At 40.0% G+C, this 13,789-nt stretch overlaps 1 protein-coding gene and 1 long non-coding RNA gene across 3 annotated transcripts; one reads left to right on the forward strand and one right to left on the reverse strand.

Annotated features, from left to right (window-relative positions):
* The first annotated feature begins 645 nt into the window (after positions 1 to 645).
* LOC109904695 (uncharacterized) lies at positions 646 to 3,309 on the forward strand. Of its 2 annotated transcripts, none has more exons than XR_004203053.1 (4): positions 646 to 796; positions 1,835 to 1,902; positions 2,216 to 2,343; positions 2,579 to 3,309. It is a non-coding gene; the product is annotated as an uncharacterized LOC109904695 (long non-coding RNA). The 2 variants fall into 2 exon arrangements; XR_002257195.2 differs by having other exon boundaries at positions 2,898 to 3,309.
* A 6,389-nt stretch (positions 3,310 to 9,698) lies between these two features.
* Positions 9,699 to 12,843, reverse strand: LOC109906033 (glutathione S-transferase P). Its single transcript, XM_020503678.2, has 7 exons — positions 12,743 to 12,843; positions 12,449 to 12,481; positions 11,690 to 11,796; positions 10,965 to 11,052; positions 10,770 to 10,873; positions 10,239 to 10,340; positions 9,699 to 10,099 (listed from the first exon to the last, which is right to left on the reverse strand). Coding segments are annotated over exons 1-7 (624 nt in total). The 5' UTR covers positions 12,744 to 12,843; the 3' UTR covers positions 9,699 to 9,910.
* Between the last annotated feature and the right edge of the window lie 946 nt (positions 12,844 to 13,789).

Here is a 13,789-nt window from a genome sequence, read left to right on the forward strand (position 1 = left end):
AGAGAAAATCGTTTTTGTGTCATTTAGAGGGTTAATACGTGCATTTCAGCGTTTGAGTCACTTTTCAAAAGTTGCTAAAAGTTCCAAATACATTTTTAAAAGTAGCTAAATCTGTTGCTAGGAGCTGTTTGAAAAAAAAAGTTGCTAGGGCAGTCTGAAAAGTTGGTAAATCTAGCAACAAAATTACTAAATTGGCAGCACTGTATGGAACGCCGTGTGGGTCAAAAAGCCCGTGGTCAAAACGCAATATTGTCAATGCTACTCGTGTGAAGTAATACCCTGACTTCACTGCTCGCGTTTGCGAGCGTTGCGAAAGAAATTAAAACATCTATATTATTCAGTTATTGCACACACACTGCTCGCGCCTGCGTTGCCAAGGGCTAACAGGCTGACTACACCACTCGCGTCACTTGAGTGAGCGTTGCAAAATACATTTATAAATCTATGTTATTCAATTATTGCGCGCGCCATTCGAGCGTCTGCGTTGCCTAGGGCTAAAATAGAAGACAGTTCTATTTCTGATGCCGATTGCGCTGCAAGTCCTGCCTTTCCCATCTCCTCATTGGTTTATAGAAGCAGGGACCCACGTGCCATCTCCTCATTGGTTATACCCACATGGGTGACTGAAAGACGAAATAGGTCGGTGGCGGTAATGCACATAATTTATGAAAGTTGCCAATTGCAATATAAAGACAAGAAGAAAAAGCCTGGAAGGAGGAGCGATGACTTGAAACGATTTGGTTAACCGGTTTATGTGTGGATTAATTAGTGGAGTAGAGGACCTTGTGCATTTCAGGTAAAATAACAACTCAATGTTTATATCCCAGGACAAATTAGCTAGCAACAGCAAGCTAGCTAAATAGGACAAATTAGCTAGGAAGTGCAAGCTAGTTAGCTAAATTACCATAAATGTTTCATGCTTTTCGACCTGTCCCCAAATTAATATAATTGGTTCAGAGTTGCTTTGATATTTTAACCTGCGTGTCGTGATCGCGTTTGGTGTGGGGGGACAAAACAATTTATGCATGATGGCACACACGCGCAGCCGGTTTGAGTTTCATGTTTGCAGGTGCAGGCGCTAAATTAACGCCTACACGTGTCAAATAAGCACGTGCAAATGTGCTTGCTGGCGGTCCAACATGTGCTAAATAAACTGCTGCAAGCGGTCCTGCACAGTCAAATTAACGCCTACAGCTGCTAAATATACACACTAACTTAACATTTTTTTTAATATGCTAATTTTACCAGCCAATTTCCCTAGCTCCTTTCAACCAGATTTAACAGTTTGAAAGAACTTCCTTTTCCACTGCAAGCAGAGTATGAACCTTCACAACTTAATGGTTTTGACTTTGAAATTTGTTGTTACTGAATCATAAAGTTTATTATCCAGAGTGGAAGGATCTGTTTCTCATCACTGGCTATAAAATTCAGCTAACATGAATCTAGCACCAGAATCATATACTGGCTAGCTAATTTAGCTAACGTTGGTAGTCTTGAAACCCTGCCATATTATATCATATAACGGTAGTTAGCCTCAAACTCTGCCCGGCCACACTGCTAACCGCAGTGAATGGTGCCGTCTTGTGTTTTATTAAAAGCCCTGCGGAAAAAAACATGTATACTATAACCGCCACGGAAACACATTGAACTATGTTAATACTATCAAGGTAAATTACATACTAGCAAAATTGTTGCTTGAATGCAGGGCCAGGCATACATAGATTAGACGACGGTGATACTCCAAAAACATCCTGCTGGGGCTAACGCTATTAATCCTGGTAGTTGTTGATTTTTGGACTATGCTGTCTCTATTTTGCTTTATCTTTGACTAAAGGAAGACAAGCTACCTAAATGTGACTTATCGACTAGTACTGAAGCAGGACAACAGAACAACAGCTGAAGGTAGGCAACTTCTTCAGCCGGAGTGGCTGTCATTTTACTGCTAGCATTTTACTGAAAAGCTCATATAAAGCAAATTTGGCCAGTGACAACCTTGTAAAACCTTTGCTAACCTTTGCTAACATCTACATCTACACCTTTCTAACAGAGTAGACTTTAACGTTCACTTCGTTTTTGGAATATTTACATTCCATCAAAGCCTAATTAGGGTAACACAACAACTTCAGGCATGTACCAGTCCTATATAGTACTGCTTCAAAGGAGTAGGGTTCCCATTCCTTCCACTTTATTTTCACACAATTGTGTCTTGCAAAAGGAAACCATGAAGAGGAGCTTGGAGTGGGCAAGAGGGAGGCTGATAGAACAGCAGAGAAGACCTGATTCATCAAGTATCACAGTTAATTCTGGTGATTCTCACCTGGTTGGCATGCACAACTCTGCAAGGTATGCAACATTAAGTCCAATCAAATGTTATTAAAACATGTATCCCAATCTACGGTCAAGCAACGTTTAATGTCAGTTGTGTGTTCATGTTACAAACTGCAAACAATCTATAGTTCTTGGAGTCAATGAATCAATTGAAAGTGACTACAATTAGACATTATTTTAAAACCACTGTGCCAGTAAAGATTACACAAAAAAGGAATCTGCTCTTATGGTTCTGTTTTAATTTTTTCAGACACTTCAATCAGAATCTCTTAATGTTTGACGTCAGGCAAAACCTTTTCAGCCACCGTAGGATAGAGAGCCGCTGGTTGACAATTTTGACTGCAGTGTCTGTGTGGGTGAAAAATTCACTGGACCAATTCCAGTTTGCCTGTTGTCCCAACAAATTTGTCAATTATGCATTTTACATACGCCAGAGTGCGTTTTCTTTGATAGCTCCACTTTCAACACCATCCTGACCCACAAACTGGTTAGCAGACTCAGGCCTCTGTGTGAAAACCCTGTAATAACAAATTAGATTTTTACATTATCACAAGAATGTGTATCCCCAGAATGGACCCAACACCTAAACATGCTGACGACACTACCATTGTACACCTTATCACCAGTGATCATGAGCACATGGAGCTGTGGGACCTGACATAATGGACAACAGCTTCACCGTAAGCAAAACCAAGTAGATGGTGAGACTTAATGACCATTTTCCCACCAGTGCTTCTCCACTACCCTCATCAACTTGCTGCACCACAACCTGTGAAAATTACAGTGTCTGTTTTTATTGCCAACACATGTAAATTAAATGTTGTCCATATTTACTGTAAGATTTATGGTAACATTGCACATATTGTAACATTATAGTCCTTTTTCATACATGACTTAACTGCTTTGCATAATTCTCAGTTTACCGACTAAGAAATCGTACATTAATTAAAATAAAGCTGCATTATGTATTACAACAACTGATTCTGATTGGTTGTAATTTTTTGGAAAACTTTCACCACACAACTTCTTTTGCTGATGGTCGATCCTGTCGGAAACTTTAATATCAAACCTTTTGGGACACATAACCAATTAACATTGGCTGCAGTATTCTGAACTTTACTAGAAAGTCATGCAATAAACATTTAGATAATTCCCCTTAAATTAATTCAAATGTTATTTGTCACATGCGCTAAATACAACAGATGTAGACCTTACAGTGAAATGCTTACATACAAGCCCTTAACCGACAATTCCGTTAAGAAAAATACCTTATATAAATAAAAGTATAATTAAATAACAAGTAATTAAAGAGCAGCAGTAAAATAACAATAGTGAGGCTATATACAGGGCATACCTGTACAAAGTCAATGTGCGGTGGCACTGGTTAGTCAAGGTAATATGTACATGTAGGTAGAGATATTTAAAGTGACTAGGCATAGAGTGTAGCAGCAGCGTGAAAGAGGGGGGTTGCAATGCAAATAGTCTGGGTAGCCATTTGATTAAATGTTTAGTCGTTTTATGGCTTGGGGGTAGAAGCTGTTTAGAAGCCTCTTGGAGCTAGACTTGGTGCTCCGGTACCACTTGCCATGCGGTAGCAGAGAAAACAGTCTATGACTAGGGTGGCTGTCTTTGACAATGACACCAAATGTTGGTGACTGTAGAATTCCACTCTCCATTTTCTCCCCGAAGGCTGCGTAAGTTGGGTGTATTGGCAGCCTTAAAATAACATATGTATGTATTTGCTTCCGGGAAGATCCTGGCAGCCTCCTTCTCTTGTTTATGTAAGAACTGTATCTGTGGCTCCGCTGGGAATCCCAGCCGTGGAATGGCTGAAGCCCCCGAAGTGAAAATGATAACCTTCTCCAGGGTTAAAGGGTATGCGTTCCCCTCTGAAAAAAGAAGGGGAGGGGGGGGGGGGTCCATAAGTAACACTTATTGGAGAACACGATACTCTAAGTGAAAGTAGTTTGGTATTTAATTGATCTATTACGTGAAAGAACATGGTGTCCCACAGTTGTGAGAGTGATTAGGTGATATATTTTACTGATGTGGGCCGTGTTACTTCAATGATCATGGTTTTGCATCTAACCTTCCACCTCCAGCAGCCAGTCCCTCCAGAAACATACGACTCTGCTCTCTATTGCTCTTTGATTGGTACCAGGTGGGGAGAGCCCTGCTTTGAAGAGAGAAGCTATGTCTTTGGCCAAAAGAGGCTTCTCAACGTAGATGAAAACCTCTCTGAAGAGGCTTGAGGGTCTATTAATGTAAGGCAGGAGACCTAGACACTCCAGACACTTTTATTTCATAAAGCAAAAAAAAGTAACATAATGAATTTGCCCTAAAGAATTTAACTCAACTTATGAGATTCCTGAGATATGTGGAAACTCACTGCTCTAGAGCATCCCGTAGCCTGCTTTCTAAGTAGAACTTCGTGGCTGACTCCACCAGGGCATCCCTCTCCTCCAATGTACGAATGTATCGCACTGAACCCAACATGACCAGTTGTTTGGTGGCCTCTATGACCACGTCCTGTGCCTCGTCAACAGTTTGTGCTAACTAGACCTTAGATAGTTAAATAACCGTGTTTTGGGACAAATTAGCAGAACAATAAACTGATTATCACTACCCTTATAAAAGATTGACTGCCAACAAAAGGAAACCAAATCCATGTGGAAAGGTATTCATGAACAACTACAACCCTAATATGTTTTCAAACTTAGTGCAAATTAACAGTCACAGAATATCCATGACAGTCTAAAGTTACTTACCTTCTCCAACTTCTGAGTCATATTCCGCAATTTCTTTCAGTTTTGGCACAGGAGGTTGTAGGCGACACATTTGCCTATATAGCCTCTCTGAAAAAAATGTGTGGCTCTACACCCCCAAGTACCAGACAGACCGCAATCATGCGGCCTCCTACTTGTATACGCCATCATAGAGTGCTGTCACACAGAAGGCAAACAGTAAATGAAGGACACATTACATAACATAAAAAACAAATGTCTTACTCAAGTCATACATATTGCCATAAACAAATGTGTCTGTTGGTGTAAAAGTGTAACTCACCTTGAGAGTTGCAAGAAAGGCATTTTTTTTCTGTCAGCATCCCTAAAAACCATGTCTATTTTTGCCTCCGGATTAAAGCAGGATCTCTTAAGCCACAATCATCAACCTTGTCCCTCATCACATTAATTTGGTTGGCATCAGGGGCAAAAGTGAGTCAACCTTGCTGCTCGTTAACTTCAGCAGTACCTTCTTCCTTTTAATGGGGTTATGGCTCCCTCTAATGTTCAATTTACATACACACAATCTGTTACCTGCCATTGCACTTTGACCAACCGATATCCAGACTGAATCCTACTGTAAAGATGGGGTGGTACCTTTTCCCATGTGTTGAACTCTCCTCAATCTCCCCGAGCATAAACAAACGATATGAACCCTGAACTATACTAAACCCGAAAAGGAAACATGTAAAGATCCAAAAGGGGGTTTTCCCACTAGCTAATGCCGGTGCTGTACTGCACCGCTGTAACTCTGCGTTGTGTGTGGTAGTTTTAATCAAGCAGAACTCACTCTCTGCATCCTGCATCTGCATCCAAAATAAAATAAAACATTTGTAGAGCCACATGTGTTCTGAGAACCATAGACTCTTTCTCTCATAGTGCATCAAAATGATTTTCAAATACATTTTTTTTTACAGCCTCTCCTTATTATGCATCAACACATAACATATATTTTACATAGATAAAAACCACATGCTTGCATCCAAAAGAAAAGAGAGCTTTTGTAGAGCTCATATGTTCTGCGAATCGTCGCCTCTTTCTACAACAGATGCACAATACAAGGGACTGGGATCATTCGAGGAGCAAGCCATCGTTCACACATACAATAGCCTGATATAACCACATGTTGAATTCAGAATGTTGATATCATCCTAAAAAAGTACACTTACAAGTGCATCTTAACAGTACCATCCACTTATGAGTAACCTCTAAATATACAACATTATTCATGAACAAAACACTGTGTGTATGACTTTGTGCTTAAAAGAATCAAACTTTTCTGAAGACGTCAGAAAAAGCCTGCCTACCTCTCATAGTGCATCAAAATGATTTGAGCACGCAGGGCAAAACGTAAGTACACACTCCCCTACTCCCAGGATGCAGACATGCATAATAACAAATCAACTAGCAATATTAATATATGAACCTGGTGAAACTCACAAGTTATCATGTGTAGGTGTAGGGTAGCCTAGTGGTTAGAGTGTTGGACTAGTAACCGGAAGGTTGTAAGTTCAAATCCCTGAGCTGACAAGGTACACATCTGTCCTTCTGCCCCTGAACAGGCAGTTAACCCACTGTTCCTAGGCCGTCATTGAAAATAAGAATTTGTTCTTAACTGACTTGCCTAGTAAAATAAATGTTAAAAAAAACAAAACATTTTTTAGCACCTGTAGGCGTTAATTTGACTGTGCAGGACCGCTTGCAGCAGTTTATTTAGCACATTGGACCACCTGCAAGCACATTTGCACCTGCATATTTGACGGTGTAGGCATTAACTTAGCGCGTGAAGACGTTAACTTAACGAGTGAACGCGTTAACTTTGCGCCCGCACCTGCGTAGTATTAAAAATATTGCGTTTTGACCACTTGCTTTATGACCCAAACGGCGTTCCTCAGCTTTCTGCAAAGTCATACTGATTTACCATCACTGAAGTTACGCTGTTGCCTTGAATGAGTTGCAAAGCTTCTTTGTTTCCAACAATATGCTGTAGTCTTGCGATATCAGTCATGCAAATCCCAAGCAAAGTCTAAGGCGTGACCTTCAAGTCTATAGTCACGTTCTCACCATCTGCAAGTCAATTACTTATTTACAGTGGTGGAAAAAGTACCTAATTGTTACTCTAGAAAATCACTAAATTAAAAACTGAATTCACCCACTAAAATACTACTTGAGTAAAAGTCTGAAAGTATTTTGTTTTAAATGTACCTAAATATCAAAAGTAAATGTAAATGTTAAAATATACTTAAGTATCAAAAGTAAAATTATAGATAATTTCAAATGACTTATATTAAGATATTTTTTTTTAAATATACGGATAGCCAGGGGCACATGCCAAATCAGAGGCAGTAGGGATGACCAGGGTTGAGGATTATTTCTGTCTGTCATAAACCCCTTTTGTGGGGAAAAACTCATTCTGATTGGCTGGGCCTAGCTTCCAAGTGGGTGGGCCTGTGCCCTCCAAGGCCCCCTCGTGGCTGTGCATTTGCCCAGTCATGTGAAATCCATAGGTTAGGGCCTAATGAATTTATTTCAATTGACTGATTTCCTTATATGAACTGTAACTCAGTAAAATCTTTGAAATTATTGCATGTTCCATTAATATTTTTGTTCAGTGTACTTAACTGCAATATTAACCTAGGTCTATTCTTTGGAAAAATATAGGCTTAATGACTTGAGGCAAGATGTGTGCTTTTTATGTATGTCTCTAGAAGGTTCTTGGTGTAAATATGGGGTAACGCAAATGTGAGTACTTTACATCTACAGACAACTATTATGGAAATGTCTATGACTTGGCAAAATCTCATGATCTGCATAAAGACTTCTGTGGCCACCCAGTGCATACCAGAAAATCTGTTTATCATTCTGAGTCACCCTGTCTACACTCTTACAAAAAAGGGTTCCAAAAGGATTCTTCCGCTGTCGCAATAGGAGAATCATTTTTGTTTCCAGGTAAAAACCCGATTTTGGTTCCAGGTAGAACCATTTCAGGTTCCATGTAGAACCCTCTGTGGAAAGGGTTCTACCTGAAACCAAAAAGTTATACCTGGGAAAAACAAGGATTTTATTAAAGGTTCTCCTATGGGGACAGCCTTAGAACCCATTAAACCCTTTTTCTAAGAGTGTACTGTAGATGTATCTTCAAGCATATCTCCTCATGTGAGCATTTAAAAATGCCTTCTCTAAGGTGTGGTCCATGAACATGCTACAGTTTAACTGTCCATGAATTCCATGCATGCCTGAAATTAGGCCAAACCACAGTAAATTGGGAAATTGAGAGCAAACAAATGTAGAGCTGCAAAAAGTTGACATTTCCTAAGCCCAATGAGTCTCTTTCAATTATACTGAACAAAAACATAAATGCAACATCCAACAATTTCAATTATTTTTCTGAGTTACAGTAAATATCAGGAAAACAGTCAATTGAAATAAATTCATTAGGCCCTAATCTATGGATTTGACATGACTAAGCAGGGGCAAAGCAATGGGTGGGCCTGGGAAGGCAATAGCCCACCCACTTGGGAGCCAGGCCCACCCACTGGGGAGCCAGGCCCAGTGAATCAGAATGAGTTTTTCCACCACAAAAGGGCTTTATTACAGACAGAAATACTCCTCAGTTTCATCAGCTGTCCGGATGGCTGGTCTCAGACAATCCTGCAGGTGAAAAAGCTGGATGTGGAGGCCCTGGGCTGGCGTGGTTACACATTGTATGCGGTTGTGAGGCCAGTTGGATGTACTGCCAAGTCCTATAAAATGACATTGAAGGTGGTTTATGGTAGTGAAATTAACATTACATTCTCTGTTAAAATAGCTCTGTTGGACATTCCTGCAGTCAGCATGCCAATGCCACGCTCCCTCAAAACGTAAGAAATCTGTGGCATTGTGTTGTGTGACAAAACAGCACATTTTATAGTGGCCTCTTATTGTCCCCAGCACAAGGTGCACCTGTGTAATGACCATGCTGTTTAATCAGCTTCTTGATATGCCACACCTGTCAGGTGGATGGATTATCTTGGCAAAGGAGAAATGCTCACTAACAGGGATGTAAACAAATGTTTGCACAACATTTGATGGATAAGCTTTTTTTTGTGTATGGAACATTTCTGTTGATCTTTTATTTCAGCTCATGAAACATGGGACCAACACTTTACATGTTGCGTTTGTATTTTTGTTCAGTATAAATGCTCACTATATATGACTGCAAATACCAAACCTGATCCTCCTTCCCTATATATTGTCTCCTCACACTCTTTCTTAACTTGACACCTGACAACAACCATGACTTGCACATTTGGCTCTTCACTGTAGGTAAGTTGAGCTGCTGTTTGTAATAGAATACTTGAGACAATGTTTTAGTCAATTGTTTCTACTACCACTTATTCTAAAAGGAAAATATTACATTTAAAATATTTAAGCAATGAAGCCCAGGAGGGCATGGTATATTGGATATATTGTCACGGCTGGGAGAAGGTGGCTGGAAAACGACCTAGTCATTACAATATATCTGATAGACCACCGCCTCAAGGGTATTATTGCTTTTATATAAAATGTATCTGCCAATATTTTCGACACACAAAACAATAGCAAAACTTCTATGTATATGCAAATGTCCTTTATTAAACAATAACATCTGGTACCAGGCACAAACAGACAGAAACCTACTCCACCAAGACACACAGTACTCATTATACAGCCAAATTACAATTCAAGGTGATCCATTCTGGTTGAATGTAAACATATTGTGGCATATTAGATATGATATAATATTGAGGTACGATAAGAGGACTAAGGCCACATGGACTTTAGGTTCTCTTCCCAGGAATGATTGGTCTGTTCTTGAAGTCGTCGCTATGAAAGTAAGCATGCAGGTTGGGTCGGGCACACAGCCTCTTCAGGTAGCTCTGGAGGGAGGGGAAGGCATGCAGGCAGGGGGGGCTGAGGACTTGGTGGTGGATCAGCAGGATCACCAGGGCGTAGTCGGCTAAGGAGATCTGCCAGAGAGAGGAAGAGAGCATGAGTACATGAGAAGTCCAGGTCCAAAACAACCCCTAACCCCTTACCCCTACCCCCATGTACAGTATATGCCAGTTGACGTCTTTGATGATAATTAGAAAACATAAGTGAATGTACCTTGTCGCCAACCAGAAAGCTTCCTTTATCGCCGGACAGGGTTTTCTCGAAGGGCTTGAGATCTGTTGGCAGTGCCTTAAGGTACCCCTCTTTACCGGAGTCCTGGGGAACCAAATATCATTCTTAATCATTTTGGGGCTCAATCTAATCAAACTTGCATTGCAGTTACAGTTACAGTAGGTAAGTGGCAATTTTTCCTACAGTCAATACTATACTACTACTATACTATGATATACATATACTATATTCATTTGATCACTGTTGTCGCAGAGAATTTTCCTGCTCTGCAGGAAATTATAAGTGCCCTAGTAGTACCATAAGCAGTTATCTTTCTCTCACTAGATCTCTCACGTAAACAAAACACATTTCTGTAAAAGCCTTTTTGAGAATAACCAAATCCTCCTGCTGCAGGATTATTTTACTACTGTGACAAAACTGGTCAAATTAAGATCCAGCAACAGATCTGTATTATCAGGGAGACTATGGGTTTAGATCAAATTGGTTACATTTACCATACATTTGAACACTTACATCTTTCTCGAACATCAGTTTTATGTATTTGTTTAGGAGATCCTGAATGGCTTCATCCATCATGTCAATGAGAGCAGCCTCCCTCTGGTCTTTGCCATAGAGTCCTGGAGCAGAGGATTGATCAAGACATATTGAGTGAGTCAATATGAATTTCAATATGTTGCAAGCAGGATTGTCTGTTTGTTCTCCATTTACCAAGTTTCCGTGCGAGATGTCTCCTTATGGCATTGGTCTGGTACAAAGTGAGGTCACCGTCTTCCAATATAGGGAGCTGACCAAACAACTGTGTACAAAAAGCAAAGGAAAAAACGATCAACAATTCACTTCTAATCCTCTGTCAAAAATCATAATTGGGATTTGTCATGTCCTGAATCACTTAGCATCTCAACATCATGATTCAAATTCATGATTCTGAGATGAATACCTCCTATGAATACCCTCTTCATAATGCATTATAAGTGTATGAACAACACCTTGTGAGCTATGCATAATGCACAGTGTGCTTTTTTTTATGAAGACAGTATTTGTGGTAGGTATGTTTTCTATTGATATGTTTATCAAGTTCTGTTTGGCTGATCTTGCATCCAACCTCCCCCTGTAAGGCTTGTTAGGGGCTCTCTCCTTCTCTGTAAGGCCCACATGGGTAATGTTGCTTAGAAGCCCGGGTTGCCAGTGTCATGTTTGCTCAGTTGCTATCTAAACGGACCTTTTTAGGAGAACATTGTCGACGGTGTATCAGTAAACATTCAGCCAAGGATACACATTTATTCACTTTTTGAAAGTACTTTTTCCCCCCCCCGAAGGTTACTCCCTCCCCACCAACCCCTGAATTAATGAAGAAATTTTTGTCTGCATGTAAAAGTGATGTGAAATGCAATAACATAACTTGACTATGGTACACTGGTTACCGGGTTACTCACACAGCTGGCTTTGAGAGTGCTCTCCTTCCACATCTCCATGGTGATGACCTTCTCATCAAACTCTGCCCCTTGGTCTTTGAGCATCACTCGGATGACCTCAGCACGACCTGTTAAAGCACAGACCATGGAGATCCTATTCAAATACATTGTATTCTAATTCTTAATTATACGGGGCAGGGGAAAAAAATAGGCCTTTTCACACTGCATTGTTCTTAGCCCCTGGCTAAGGAGGCTCTTAGCCCTGAGCTAAGGTGCAGTGAGAACGTGCCTAATCTCTACCAAATGAAACCCTAGTACGGCCTGACAAAATGTCTGGTTCTTACAACAAGGTTATAAAGAGAGTTAAAGGGCAAAATGCAATTTACTGTTTAATAAGCAAACTCTATATCCATAATTGTTTCTGTGTTTAAAAGAAAAGGTTAAAAGGTCCAATGTAGCCATTTTTAAAAATCTCAATATCAAATAATTTCTGGGTAACAATTAAGTACCTTACCGTGATTGTTTTAAATTAAAATGATACAATTATCTATATCGAAAAACACAGGTAAATCACGTTTTTAACTGCATTGGGCCTTTAAAAAGTCTACTTCAATAGCCAAGTTTTGCATGAAAATTCCATGAAATGTTGGCAAGAGAGCAGAAACAGACTGACAACCAGGGTAAATGTTGGCTACAGTATTTTGCACTTCAATAGCTGTCCATTCTTAAAACTGAAAAGTTCAACATTGATGGAACATTGATCAGGTCAACATACAGTACCTCGGACTGGAAAATATGTGAGTGTGAGAGACACTAAAGAGAGAACAAAAAAAACAGTAATTATTAGTAAGAAAGACAGAAAATTAAAGGCTCTGCACACTAGTTACCTCTCTGAAGTGTGCAGTACAAAGTCAATGTTCTTTATTGTCAGTTTCCTACTTCAGAATATCCAGCAGCACTTGCATAAATATATTGAATGTGCATGTTTTCTTCCCTTTTTATACAAACCAACCATAACCTATAACTAAACAGGCAAGAAGAGTAGATTAAAAGTTTTGCTATGCATTCACTTACTCTCTGCTATCAGCGGTGGTTTGTAGAGCCAAGTAGTGTGTTAACGCAAAATGCAATACCTGCTCTCCTCTTTGTATTGGCCTTATATACACCTTTGTTGGTTTTGCAATATGACTTGCACATTCACGTTTGGGAGGAGAGTGGGTTATGTATTAGAAATAAAGGTGTTCCCCCAGCCAATGAACCAGTTAGACTTGCCAGAAAGCAGAAAGTCAACTGTTTTGGCTGAGTCATGATGATATATACTGAACAGTGTTGGTCCCATGTTTCATGAACTGAAAGAAAAGATCCCAGAAATGTTCCATGTGGACAAAAAGTTTATTTTGCTAAAATGTTTTGCACAAATGTGTTTACATCCCTGTTAGTGAGCATTCCTCCTTTGCCAAGATAATCCATCCACCTGACAGGTGTGGCATATCAAGAAGCTGATTAAACAGTATGAGCATTACACAGACGCACCTTGTGCTGGGGACAATAAAAGGTCACTCTAAAATGTGCTGTTTTGTCACACAACACAATGCCACAGAAGTCTCAAGTGTTGAGGGAGTGTGCAATTGGCATGCTGACTCCAGGAATATCCACCAGAGCTGTTGCCAGAGAATGTAATGTTTGGCAGTACATCCAACTGGACTCACAACCACAAACAATGTGTAACCACACCAGCCCAGGACCTCCACATCTGGCTTCTTCACCTGTGGGATCAACTGAGATCAGCCAACCAGATGTCTATGTGTCAGGGGAGAAGCTCCAGGTGGTATCCGATTTTAAGTACCTTGGCATCATACTTGATTCCAACCTCTCTTTTAAAAAGCATGTGAAAAAGGTAATTTAAATAACCAAATTCAACCTAGCTAATTTCCGATTTATACGAAATTGTTTGACTACTGAGGTAGTAAAACTGTACTTCAAATCTATGATACTCCCCCACTTAACATACTGCTTGACTAGTTGGGCCCAAGCTTGCTGTACAACATTAAAACCTATTCAGTCTGTCTACAAACAGGCTCTCAAAGTGCTTGATAGGAAGCCCAATAGCCATCATCATTG

Source organism: Oncorhynchus kisutch, linkage group LG15 (assembly GCF_002021735.2).
Source record: "Oncorhynchus kisutch isolate 150728-3 linkage group LG15, Okis_V2, whole genome shotgun sequence".
Classification (NCBI taxonomy): domain Eukaryota; kingdom Metazoa; phylum Chordata; class Actinopteri; order Salmoniformes; family Salmonidae; genus Oncorhynchus; species Oncorhynchus kisutch.

Bases quoted from the DNA above. Each gene is read 5' to 3' on its own strand.
- LOC109906033 (XM_020503678.2), bottom strand. The intron at 10,874-10,964 runs GTAAATGGAGAA...CCTCTGCTCCAG, and splicing joins ACATCTCGCACGGAAACTTG to GACTCTATGGCAAAGACCAG. The intron at 10,341-10,769 runs GTAAGTGTTCAA...TTGGTTCCCCAG, and splicing joins AACTGATGTTCGAGAAAGAT to GACTCCGGTAAAGAGGGGTA.